Below are 14,473 nucleotides of genomic sequence, written 5' to 3' on the forward strand. Positions count from 1 at the left end.
GTAACAGGAGTAAATAAATTGTGTGGTGATTTAAATACAGGGACAGTGAGCACTGTAACCAGTGGCTCTTCTTCTTGTACTGTTTCATTACTAAACCAAATTATGGATGACAGAACAATGTTTTAGAAAAGTCAGTACAATAATTTTAAACAATTATAAGCATTTTTAAACCATTTATGTTACTTTATACCAGCTGTCTACTTTATTCACAGTGTCACAGCAAGAAGACAAAAACAGACGTCACAAGATCAGAGCAACTTGGTATGACAGAGTAATATGTGAATAATACAGTGTTACACACTAACAGGATGACAGCAGACACACGTGCTCACAGTGAAACAGCAGGAATGAAGTGGTGAAACTTTTACTTAATCTGCATTTAGTTTAAAAGCAACAAACAGTATCAGGGAAACTAAGTTTGTGGGATTTATTTACGCTCACACAACTTATATTTTCACACAAGACCACATAGCTTTGGATAGCTTTTCTCCCTTGAGAAATGAAATCCTCACTTAAAAACTGTATTTTGTATTAAGTGTAATGATAGAAATGGTTTGATGAACTGAAACACCTAAGTGGGAGAAAGATACAAAAGAGGAAAAATCTTTCTCACAGCAAAAATTGCTTTGAGCATTCACGTCTACATTGTGGTCATTTATAATCTAAGCAGCTATAAATGTAAGTGTTAATATAATGATTATAATCTTTTCATGCTGTTAGCTATGAAATGACCCAAATACAGACACTTGGAATCAAACTATAATCTAACAAAAGGCGAGCTGTTTATTTGTGGCTGGGAGAAAGTACAAAACAAAAGGCCGATCCACACTGAGGTAAAACTAACTAGAACTAAACTGGGAAAAACTAAATGCTAAACACAAGAGACAAAGAACAAAACATGAAGTTGAAAAAAACATGAAAGTGAATAAAGGCAGACAGAGGACATGTATACTTAGAAGACTAACAAGGGAAGTAGAAACACATGGGAAACACAGCTGACACAAATGAATGATGATACAGGGGAAGCAAAACTAAACACACTGAACATGGAAACACAAGACCGTAAAAATAAAACAGGAAACATAATGAGATGAAAACTGTGACAACACGAGCTTGACAATATGACTTGGAAAACACAGACAGGAAACACATAACAGTCTGGGGAGAAGGACTGATACACTAGAGGAACGTGAAACAAATAAAGGGAAACGAGGCATATACGTAACTAAAAATCACACATAAAGGACAAACTTACACAGGAAACCGAAAATTACACATAAACAAGGGAGCATGGATGAAACCAAACCTAATTAAGACACACTAATAATAACACTAGAAATTACCATTACATCATAAGAAATCAGATATACATAATGAACTCAAAATGCTGGGTCACAGCCCCAACGCCCTGGCAAAAAACAGGTAATTTTGCCCATTGTTAGGTGGTTCCTAGGCAACTTCATGGCATATTTTATTCATTGAAATCATTACAATATATCGTGTAAAATTCAACTTTTCCAGATATAAATTAGTCGTTACTCTCTTGAATATGTTATAGGTGCATAAATGCTACAAATAAGTCAGTTTGGCCTGTTGGTAGGTGATTGCTAGGCAACATGATCTGATATCGATAAGAACCTTCAGAGATCTGTGAAGCACCCTGTACCAGCTTTAGTTGCGCAGATCCTGATCATACGTGAGGAGTTTCCGGACAAACAAACAAACAAACAGGCAGATTTATTGCACAATATTAGAAATTTAGAGTTTTGCAATTGCTAAGCAATTAAACTGCAATGATTCAACAGCATCTGTCATCCAAATTCTATCTCTTAATGAGTCATTCTTTTCAGGTTCTCTTTTTTCTCTATATTAGCTTCATTTCACTGTAGAACCTGGAGAGGGCTTGATTTACTACCATCTCATCACTGCTGTCACTTTAATCACTATCAGTGTGATAATATATACGTCACTGAAATGTTCCTGAGTATCTCCTGCAAACTAGATCCCTGAATGGATGAGCGAGTTAGTGAATGAAAAAGTGGTCCATGTATGCAGCCAGCTCATCACAGGTGTGATTACCCTGAAAAAAAAAAAAAGCTGCCTCTCTATTTAGGAATTTGAAGCATGTTGAAATCAAACGCCCCCTCACCGAGCGTCCCCAGAGTGCCTCCCTCCTGTTCCTCCTCCCACTCTCTGTCTACGTCTGGCACTACGTCACTGATGGCAGCCGTGGAAGACACACACCTACATGTTCGCACACATTGCTGTGTCCTACGCTCCCCTCCTCCCCACGGAGTCACGTTTTATTGACATCCCTCCTCCCTTCGTCTCCCTGAATGCCTCTTCCTGGAGCCATCCTTCTTCTCACATCTATCCTTCCTCCTCCTCTCTGTCTGCCTGCGTCTCCACTCACATGGATGTCTTCCACCTCCTCCCACACACACACACACACACACACACACACACACACACACACACACACACACACTCATACTCACTGGGTGGCACGTGACAGATACCCAAATAGACTAAAAACATGAGAAGAGTTGCGTCTTAATTAGATTTTTATGAAAAGATACAATGATCTGTGTGCTTTAAGGACACTCAAAGCATACCCACAGGCCATTAGCCTGCCTACTGCATCAAACACACACACACACACAGTCACACAAGGCCAGATACATTAGAGCGCTTTGTCCTTCTCCTGCAGTCTTAAAATAGACTCCTCCTACACAATGTGTTGCCCGTCGGCATCATTTCCCATCTCTGCCAGCTCTGCTGCCAGACACACACACGTACACACACACACACACACACACACACACACACACATGCACACGCACACACACACACACACGCACACACACAAACACACACAGTCTATCTTACTCATTCATGCTCATAGTTCCTCTGCTTTAATGAAACATATCAGTCAGCACTAATAGAGCGGGATATCATGTGTTCACAGCCTTTTAACATGGACTCATCGAGCAATCACACGCACAGACCCGCAACTCCTAACTACTTCCTCCTCCTTCTCCTCTCTGGAGAAGCCCAAGGCCACTCACTAACCACATTTTGACAGAGCGGGACTCCCTGTTCAAAGAACTTTCTTCAGTTTGTTCAGCAGGGGGGTTTTGGAGGACAATGAAGTGTTTAAAAACTCATCACAAGTTTTGGGAAGGTAATTTCCCCCAAAAATCCTGTCTTTGAATTACTCATATGGCTCATATGATCTCTTAATTGCTTGATGCTTCACCCTTTCATCGCAGAAACATTAAAAAAAAAAATCAAGAAAAAAAAAGCTGAGGCCAGATAAACTTTTATTTCCTGCCAATCACGTGGGCTTCTGTTAAAAATGACCTGTGGACAGTTGTTTCTTCACCAGTAATGGAAATGCAGCATAAGGCGTAGGTGGTGCTAATTCTACCATCAGGTGTAATGAAACATTGCACAAGTAGAGCGTGCAATTAAAGAGGTAGCTATGAGAGGAAATAGCCATTTATGTTTGTTTCATTTGTTTATTTGAGAAAAAGACAGCTGATGTTTTTGCATGTTGCTGCGTTTGTCATGTTTCTACCATCATTTTCATTTGCACTTTCTTACTTCCATGATCTGCCAGTCCAGCAAATCCCAGTTGTGCTCTGTTTGACTGACATCTGGTGAATTTGTGTAATTTTCAAGAAATCGCTTTGGATTTATTTGAGTTGTGTGACATCATGCTGGAGGATCTTTACAGTGTGGTCATAAAGGGATGGACATGGTCAGCAGTAACACTCAGATACTTTGATGTTTAAATGAAGACAAAGAGTCCAAGGTGTGCCAGAAAAAGTCCCCCAGACCATTATAACAGCCTGAGCTTTAGTGTGGAGGACCCAAGCACAGACATATGGAGGCAAGGTTTCACAAAAAGCAAACCATTTATTAGATAAGGGAAGTAAAACCAAAAGCAAAACACAAGTCACCAGAATAAAGTAGGAAATGTGAAAGCAGATCATCTTGACTATGTGTCAATGCCTACATTCACTGAGTTGGTACCATGAGACTGGCTAATTACATATTTGTGTTAACCAACAGTTTAACAGGTGTACCTTGTATATCTTATGCTGATTTTGTGACTATAACTGTAACCGGAAACTGTAGCAGCTAGTTATACTACTATACCTCAGTCATTATGTAACAAATAACATGCCCTCCTGTGCACTTAATTGTACTAACAGACCTTCTGAGGTGTCTGTAGCCTGTGACTGTATGATGTGCTAAGTGGGCTGAGTGACTGTCATGAAATCATTAATGTGTTAATGTGGTGAATGCCAATGTTTTATTTTAAGATATCAGAGACTGTCAGTTGCAATTCTATCCCTCTCTGTGTCCTGCTAATGTTTGCACATGCATTGTTTTAACATGTCGATAGCTAATATGCTTATATAAATGTCAGATACATTAATTGAAACCATCTAAGCAGTGTAATGCAGCGCTATAATGTGTAGAATATCTGTATTTACGCCCATGTACACGATCACACAGGTTATCTCCCACCATCACAGGCAGCGCGGCGTCATTGGACGCATGCATACATCCTGTGACATTTCCTGCCTGTTCTTTTTTTAGCTCCGAGCTGCTACAGCTCTACGTCATGCCTCTGCCTGGCCTCTGCACTCTGCATTTTAATCAGGCAGCTTCTTACATGGCTTTCACAAGGCAGCACTGATCCAGGGAATCCATCATATCTCTTTGCTTTGCTGCTGTAGCAACAGCGTGATATGTAAGAGCTGTGTTTACCTCATTCATTTTGAGAACTAGGCCTGGACATATTCTCTTATTATTCTTACCATCAAAATATAATCAATTAACAGTCCACAGAATGAACTGATCCTTTAAATGATCAGTGGAAATAAAGCCAAAAAATAGCTCTTTGCATAAAGGTCCAGTTGATGCACTATAAACACACAGTCTATTGTTTAATTTGTCCAGGTCTCGGTTACACAACTGCTCTGCCGGAAATGCTCACTAGAACAGCAAGCGAGGATTAATCTGCTGCTGAAAATAGTCCCCAACAAATGTACTGTTGTTTACTCCCGCATGAGTCATGGTTGCTAAAAATAGGTCCCAACTCTCATAGACAGTGTTTAGAAACGTTTAACTTTATATTCATGTATTTGAGGCATTTTAGAAATATAATATTAACGCTGGATCATTGTTATATCTTCAGTTGAAAATCAGCGAGAGCTTAGAGTTGAAAACTCATGAACGATACATAATATGACTAAACTGAACTGGCATTAAATTTCTCCTGATATTACCTATAAAATGTTTAATAAATAAAATAGTTACCTATAACATTCCATTAGTGTCAGCTTTAATTTGTGTTTATTGCAACACACTACGTGATGCCATAAAGTCTTATCCTTTAACATATATTAGCATGCTAATATATAGATATGCTGTATAGGTCTCCATTTACAAGACTGAAGCTTATTCAAACAAACAAATAAAAATTTAATTGAGTTTAGTTAAATTTTCATGTAATTAAATGAAAGTCTGAAAAAAAATTTAATGTTGCTGGGACCTAGCAGTGCTAATATACCCACATAGCAAGCTGGTCTGGCCCAGATCTGGTGTCAAGCCGGCACTGCTGACTGACCGGTAAGTGGTATGTCATCCAGATATGGGTCAGGCCTGACGTAGGTGGCATTTTTTATGTGATGGCATGCCACATCTGGCCCGATTGTGGTTTGGTGTATGTGGCCCAGGCTCATAGAAAACAGGTCTGGCCCGGATCCGGCATCAAGCTGGCACTTCTGACTGACTGGTGTCATGGCAGGGTGTATGTCAACCAGGTCTGGCAAAGATGGCACTATCTATGTTCCTATTTTTCTATTTTAGTTTGAAGACCCAAATTCCATGTTGCAATCAATGTTCCCTCTGCGCAATTGCGCACTGCTGGCACGGTCTCTGCGCACAGAAAATCTGCGTTGCACACACAAAAAAAAAATCTAACCTGAATTGAAATTAAAATTAATACTTTAACAATTCTGTTTTGCAGTGTTAGTCAGTAAGTGACTGGCTGCTCCTGTATGGGATTAGAACGACGCCACTTTATCCTATAGTCCAGCCAATGATGCGATTCACACTCATATATACGCAGCTAATCAACGTCGTTGACAGGCTATGACAGCTTCCTTATGTGCTGACACTGGTGTTTTAGCTAGCAAAGCAGCGTGGCTGATGTGGAGTGAAGCCACGTTAATGACAACGTGTACAACCATTGGAGATGTGAGCAGAACAATTGACGGGAAAAGTGTGGACTTTATACCAGGCCAAGTAAAACCAGAGTTATGATAAAAAAATATATGCAATGTTTGGTTTTCTTCCTGAATACTATCATTGTTTATATTTACTGCAGGAAGAAACGGTAAAAACCGTGTTTTATAAGAAAAACCTCAAAAGCACTCTCCCCTGTGAGCAAAAACAGCCGCCCTCCCAACTCCCCCAGCCTTTCCTATTGGTCGAAAAATGTACCATGTCGACCAATCACAAAAATGATATGGCAGTATGGCATTTAGTTGTTTATGCAGGGGGGAAGTTTTAGGAGTGACGGTGGTGTTTGAGATGTGAGAGATTTTCGATGTTTAGTGCAAATCTTGTGTAGTTAGTGTGTAGCGTAGTCAATAGTTTTGTTGTGTGTGTCAGGACAATGAGGCGACTGCTGAATGTTACAGGTGTTACAGGAGTGATACATCTCCTGTTGTCAGGCCTGCAGGTATCAGGCTGTTGTTCTCCTTTATCTCATAGTGGACAGAAATTATTTTTTGGAGTGGCACAAATAATTTGTGTGGCATCAAATTTGATGCAGAACAGCTGATTGTTCTGTAAATAGTTTGAAATGTTTATTTAAAAAAACGCCTTGGCTGCATTTTTAGGTAAACAGCTGCAAAAAACTTTGTTGTTTGCATAACTCTATTATATATTAATATATATATATATATATATACTATATATATATATATATATATATATATATATATATATATATATATATATATATATATATAACAACACCCAGCACGCCCCTGCGGGCGGTTTATCCTTCAAGCTCGGGTCCTCTACCAGAGGCCTGGGAGCTTGAGGGTCCTGCGCAGTATCTTAGCTGTTCCCAGGACTGCGCTCTTCTGGACAGAGATCTCCTTTATGACTAGAGAGAAGATTTTCTGGATAAACTAGACTTACTTAAGCAGACAGCTAATGCTAATCATTGGCTAACTCACCCTGATCAATCACCTCCATGTTTGACAGTTAGTTTAATCTTTCGACCAGGCTCTGCATCAGTTTCCTAACTCAAAGTTGAGAAAGCGTTTTAGAGTCATTTTATATAATCAAAGAACTCAATTGTTTTGTATCTCTATGTATCCCTCATGTTGGATAATTCATCTCTACAGACAAACCTTTTAAAAGCCTAACTGGTAAAGTGAACTTTCACTCATTGGACAGTTCATTAGTTACACCCAGCTTGTACCAGGTTGGAACCTGCTTTGCTTTAGTTCATGGATTCAACAAGAAGCCGGTGTTGAGCCTGTATGAACTGCAGCTTCAGTGTCCTTACAGGAGTGCCATCGGGTGTCTTCTGCAGCTGTAGCCCAGCCACTTCAAGGTTTGATGTGTTGTCCATTCAGAGATGCTCTTCCGTATATCTTGGTCATAACAAGTGATTATTTGAGTTATTTTTGGTGTCCTATCAGCTCGAAGCAGTCAGGCAATTCTCCTCTGACGTCTGACATGAACAAGGCATTTTTGCCCAGAGAAACCAAAACCGTGCTACCTTCAAAGTCACTTAATTCATCAGAGTACAAATACACTAGCTTTAAAGACTAAAGGTTTAAACTGAATCTCTCTCAGTATCAGGTTTTGATTTTATATGTTAAACCATGATTTAACTGTGCTTGATTCTTTTCGCTATAGGTTAGAAGACTTCCTCTATTACTGTTAAGTGTATCAACATAATACAGTAATTCATTGAATTCAATTCAAGCTAAAACCTCTAAACATCCTGACTTAGGTCTTGAACACTAATAGGATTATAAAGCATTATCAGCTGTAATCCAGGACTTCCACTCACGGTCAAGTCAGACACTAAGAAACGAGCAGGACGTAATTACAAGGAACAGAAAATTGATGTTAATGGTCCTTAGATTGAGCCCAGTTTATTACCTTTTGAAGTGCTGGGTTTTTTAGAAACAAGCGGTACATTTGTGTACCAGCTTTTCTTGCAGAGGCACACTGAAAGGAAAGATACAAAGAACTAAAAACGTGCAGGTTCACTTAAAAGGAAGATTTGCACCTCTGACTCCATTAAGGCACCTCTCAGAACAGCGTGAACACACAAGCCTGCAAATTTATAAGATAAACAGCGTGTGAGGTGAAAATTCGATTTAGTTTGATGGAAATACTTATTTCAGGCTTCTATTTTTTTGTTGTTGTTATTAAATGTGTGTAATGCTGTTTGATTGGAGCACACGAACTGTCCAAGGACATGTTATATTCTTCTTTAAGTGGCTAAAGTAGAACACTGTGTACCACAGCTGTTGTACGCAGCTGTGGAAAACGTGGTGCATTCAGGTGCGCAGCCTCTGAGTAGAAGGTTTTTCTCTTGTCTAAAAAGTGAAGTTGCAGGTATTAAAGGACCAATCTGGACTGTGGGGGTGGCAGGGTGGTGTGTGAAGAGTTAATATGAGCCTCCATCAAAACTAAAGTGTGGGCAAGCTTTTTCCTGCCTCATACGGTATGATGAAACTATGACAAGGATTGAGAAATATGATGACTGATCAGTGCCTCGGTTAGTCAGCAGTGAAAAATGTGGCTGACTGGCATGACATGTAAAATTTTGGCGGGTATTTATGACAGTCAGAGAGCTAAGACCACACCTCTGTGGGGGGGTTTCATTCTCATGGAACTTCACTTACCCAATAAGTGGCATTGTTTTAGCCCGTGTTTTAAATTACACAGAGCGAGTTAAGTCGTTGTTTCACATGGCGATAAACACACACACTGGAATCACTCTGGCAGCATAATTATTGCAGCTTACTAGAGAAGGATTTATACATGAAAGCGCAGAAAGCGTACACATGTAGGGTTTACTACGTATGGTTTGACCCAGATGTGGAAGCTGTTGTTGGCAGATCAGGGTCACTGTGATAAAACCCTTATCCGAGAGCTTATACAAGCATGCATATCTGGTGGCAAAAACACTTATAGTGTGATACTGAAGCTGCTGAGCCCTTTTGAAGGAAAACAACTGTGATAGCTGTAAATATGAATTATTAGAAACCAGTGGGTCTGAAACTGAAGGTCCAAATTCTACCACAGAGGAGTGGTCACCACTTAATTAAGGACGAACACAGATTTTTATATATTTTAAAGACTTTTCTTATTTTGTCCTTTTGTTTCGTGAAATCTTTTTAGCTATTAAAAAACAAACACCTTCAAATCACTCTGGATGATCTCAAGACATCTCGTGGAATCACAAATAGACGCTCCTTCTTTTTAGGGGTGGAAGATAAAAGAGATAAAAATGATCCCTCCATGTTTTTGATTTTGGATCTACTTGTGTTGGGCAGTTTAATGTGATTCACAGTTTGCAATATTAGATGTGTTTTTTACTGCACCCTTTCAGTTCATCCTCTGATTGAAACAAGCCATTTCAGCTCCATTACCCTTGCCTTTGTGCTAACTCTTTCTTCAGATTGGATGGACTATGCAAACAAAAGGCCAGAGATGTGTGCTCGGGTGGCCAAATGAAGGATACTGCCTCTCTTTAACATCATAAGCGTAAACTCTTGGCTCACTTTTATATATGCTCAGAAAAATTATTTGAAACTATACCCATGTTCAATATGAGTACACACCATTATAGCACTATATTTATTGCAGAAAAATAAGAACAGTTCCTTTTAGTCCAAATCCGCTCACAAGAAAATAGCTGAAAGCAAATCGATCATTTCATTCATTTTTGAGGTGAAATGGTCCTTTCTGTTTAGACTAATTCATAACCGGGACGGCTGAAAATAGCATGCTGCAGTCCTAAAATAATAACAATAATAAGAGTACTGAAATTATAAGTATACATTATAACACCCTTACATTAATAACAGTATTTTCTATATATTGATTTAATTTTCTTTGTTCTTTTTACACATTCTTTAAGAGGTTTGTAGTACAAAAATCGCTTATCATTTGAAGAACATAGCCAGAATCAGACAAGCTTTGTCAAGCAACACTGCAGAGGTTCTTGTCCATGCATTTGTGTCTCAGGCCCTCGCTCTCCCGGGAAGAGTGATAGATGTCCCAGGAAGACCTCATGACCAGGGAGAGTAGGAGGCTCCGGTGAAGTCTCAGTCCTCCTCTCTGGGTCCTGGAGGCATACAGCTCTTCTTTCTGGGCTACCAAAGAAACGTTTTAGAGGTCTACAGATGGTGCAAAATGCAGCTGCTCGCATTTTAACAAGAACTGGGAAATTTGAGCACATTACCCCTGTACTGAGATGTCTTCATTGGATACCTTGTCAGGTTCGAGCAGATTTTAAGGTACCTTCATACCTCCCCGACCTTTTACACCTTTATGTTATATCTTGTGCTCTACAGTCTCAGGACTCTGGCCTTCTGAAGGTTCCTGGAGCCAGAAAAAAGACAACTGGAGAGCGTGCGTTTTTCTTTTCGTGCCCGTTTCTGTGGAACAACCTCCCTCAAGATATTAGGCAGGCATGCTCTGTGGAGGTTTTTAAAACTAAGTTGAAGATGCATTTGTTCACCCTATCTTACATGTCTTAATTCTATGGCTTTTAGTTTTTACATTTTTACTGTTTTTAACTTGTATTGTGTTTTTTACTTGTATTGCTATGTGTCGCTTTTATTTTATTTATCTCTTTAGTTTCAAATAGTTGTACAGCACTTTGTTTGAAAGCGCTTTATAAATAAAGTTATTATGATTATTATTATTATTATTATTAAAAAACACATTTTGGGGTCAACTTGAAAGAGAAGTAGATGTGAAATGCAAAAGTGAGTGAAAAGTGGTGATATGTAGAACCCCCTTATATCATTCCCTATATGTTGTCAGTACAAACAATGGCATTATGAAACATAGCATTATTATCACTTTGACCTTGAGACCAAACTATTGATCTTGGAGGAGAGGTCAGAGGTCAAATGTGTCATGATATTGTAAACCTTCATGTGGTACTTTGAATATCTTGATAAAACACGCCACACTTCATACACCACACACAAATCATAGTTTCTAAGTGATAAGGTTATAAAGGTTTTTGTCAGTTTACAACCAATAAATCATAGAATTGACCTTCAACACCTCGGTGGATGTAAGGTAAACTTACTCAAAAACTTTTGAGTAATTGTGTTTACAGACAAAAAGAATGACACACAGGTCTAATGTTTTAAGCTTAAGGTGTTCACAAACCTCATGTGGCTCCAGACTTAGCAGCTCTCTGGAACGTTGACAGCAGTGGAAAAAGTTAGACAACTCTACCTTCGAATTACTTTCGTTTTTTCCAACGAATGAACTCTTCACACTTCAGGATGACATCAGACTGAAGGTCAAAATCTTTTTCTACTTCACCTTTTCCTCAACACCTTATAATAAATGTTCACAGTCATGTTAGTGCTCTCCATTGTTCTGCACTGTAGCTCATGTGTAATAAAGGAATGCCATGATCAGACTTCCAGGAACCTTGCTTTTCTTCACTGCTGACTTCACTGTGTACTAAATGTGGCTGCAACTATAATCAAACCCATGAACTCATCGCAATTGGTTTTTCAGCAAACATTCCACATACTGTGTCCGAGTCTTGTCAACAGGATATTTGTCACACTGAAGAATTACTCCAGTCTTTTACAAACAGCCTGGCTTATTTATAGCTCTGCCTCTCACACTTTGTTGCAGCAGTGTTGCCATCCTCTCCTACATTAGAACAGCATGTGACCCATAAGTGCCAAAAATAATGGTAATGATTTGCCAGAACTACTAAATAACAGCTAAGCTGAGGAGTAAAAATTATAATTTTTCAGTATTTGGGGTCAGGGGGAGTTGTAATTGTGTGAGCTGTGTAAGTTCTTCTTTCATTTTTAATTCCTCTTCACCTCAGGTTCTGCTTCAATATGCGGTAAATGAGGAGGAAGTAGACGTGGGTGAAGGGTAATGTTAAAGGTGACAGGGATCTTACATGATAATGAGGATGATGACTGCACAACCGGAACAACCTGATCAGAGTCGCCTCCGTCGTTGAGTTTCGGGGTGTAGTTACACTCGAGGCAGCTGGCAGGAAGTTAATGATGAAGAAACCCTCAGGTTCTAAACACCACCTGCTGCTGTGTGCATTATTCAGCAGCGGCGTTTGGCCCCAGCTGCGATGTTGCGTAACTCTTCTAATACCCCCTCACCGAATCGGTGTCAGGTCATGTTGGTAGGATGTGATTCAGAATTCTGTCATAATCCACAGGAAGTGGTACAACCAGCGAAGCTGTTCATTTGTGTGTGCGTGTGTTTGTATGTGTCTTAGTGTAAGCACAAGATTAGTGACAGCAAGCCAGACTGGCGCTGGGCTGTACCATCCTCCTCCTGTTTTAAAGGATTGACCCTCTAAACTGTGGCCTAATGTTGACTAGCAGACCTTTTGATCTGAAAAGGAGGTGTGTGTGTGTGTGTTTGAAACTTTAAACGTCAGTCTATTAGAACAAAGATTTCAGGACAACTCATTAACCTTTCTACATGTTTATTAGAAACATTTACAACATTAATTCAGTCACATGAATTAAAGAGCAGCTTTGAATGTGAGGTAACATCATTTCACAGACGAGACATGAACAAGGTGGTTTCAATGACATTAAAACACACACAGTTTAAATTAATGGGCTTCCAACCCCACGTGGACAGCCATGTGAACACAGTATGTAGGACAGTCCCCCAAGCAGTAGTATCGATTTATCAAAGTCCGCAGCAGCAGCAGCTGAACGTGCATGTAAATGTATGCGCAGCAGTGTGTCTGCCTCAACTGTCCTTCCTCTTAACAGTGTTTCAGTGTGATATCCGGGTGTAAAGGCCGGGAAATCCCTGAATGCCCGGTTTTGTGTGTATGTGTGTGTGTACTGGTTTATGGTCAACTGTTAACCACTTCACTTCTTCTCTGTCTGACTCAAGTCTCTTTCTGCTGATTCACACATACACATACTTTGAGTCAGCGGCAGTCACTTGTTTGGACTCATTAAACTGAAGGTGAATCACCAGGAAACAAAAAGCAACACAACCAGTTCCCCTTCGGGTTCTTCCTCAAACTTTCCGCCGTCTCTCTTGCCGGCCCGCTTCTTCTCCTTGTGTGCTTTGTTGTTATCTGTGGGGGCTTTACAAGCCCGGCAGGCACACTGTGATTGACCGGAGAGCTCGGACCAGTGCCCCGGTAATCCCACTGTCCCGGGACTGCTGATGTAGGTCAGCTCCGCGGTGCGCAAAGGGATCACAGCGCCCTTATAGGTTAACGAGGAGTAGAGAATCACTCCGCTCTAAAGTCCCCATAGGAGGCTAATTTCTCCCTCCATCTGTTCAGAAGGCAGGTATAACCCGATTTAGAGACAAAGTGGTCAGGGACTCCCCGGCGCGACAGCTGCCGAGTGGGACCTCATACCTCTCTTCCCCGGGCTCCAGCCTCGCCCTCTTACTCGGGAGGAAGTCAGGCGCCGCCGACGCCTTCCCTCGGCGTTTCCTGGACTGCTTGGCAGGGCTTAAGTTCTCTTTGTCCTCTATGATTTCGCTATCACACCCGTCCTCCGTGTTGTCAGGCTCCTCTGGAGCCGTTTCGGTTGAGTTAAGTACCGGCTGGGGTTCTGGCTGAGGCTCTGGTAGCCGGGTTTGTTCCCCTGGGCTGGAGCTGGTGTCCATCGGCTCCTCCGGAGCTGACTGCGCCCCGCTCAGGACCTCGCTCTCCCGGGAAGAGTGATAGATGTCCCGGGCAGACCTCATGACCAGGGAGAGTAGGAGGCTCCGGTGAAGTCTCAGTCCTCCTCTCTGGGTCCTGGAGGCGTACAGCTTGCTTATAGACACGGCCAGGATCCGCCTGGCTTCGATGTTCACTTCCATTGCTGTTGTGGCACTCATTGTTTTTCTGTGCGTAATTGCGCACCGTTGTTTTGGCACTTTAACCAAAGGCGAAAGGCTGAGTTTAACTTTAGTTTCTAGCCTGTATTCTATCTTAGCTCAGACTTCGGCTCTTCTCCGTTTGTTGTCATCTGAGAAATGAGAGCGTGTGAGTAGCAGGGTGGTGTTTTATTTCCTCTCTGACGTAATGTGGACTTCATTCCTCTGTAAGTGACAAACAGGCGCCGCCCACACCTGATGTAGCTGTAGCAGCAGCAGCAACACACACACACACACACACACACACACACACACACACACACACACACACACACAC

The 14,473-nt window shown here is 40.9% G+C and overlaps 1 protein-coding gene across 1 annotated transcript; it reads right to left on the bottom strand.

Moving 5' to 3' along the window:
* Positions 1–12,764: 12,764 nt before the first annotated feature.
* On the bottom strand, positions 12,765–14,312 carry ier2b (immediate early response 2b). The gene has a single exon (XM_005946443.3). The coding sequence runs from the start codon at positions 14,155–14,157 to the stop codon at positions 13,606–13,608; it is 552 nt and encodes a 183-aa protein (XP_005946505.1). The 5' UTR covers positions 14,158–14,312; the 3' UTR covers positions 12,765–13,605.
* Positions 14,313–14,473: the final 161 nt, after the last annotated feature.

This window comes from Haplochromis burtoni, unplaced genomic scaffold (assembly GCF_018398535.1).
Source record: "Haplochromis burtoni strain Fernald_Lab_line unplaced genomic scaffold, NCSU_Asbu1 Contig_479, whole genome shotgun sequence".
Lineage (NCBI taxonomy): Eukaryota > Metazoa > Chordata > Actinopteri > Cichliformes > Cichlidae > Haplochromis > Haplochromis burtoni.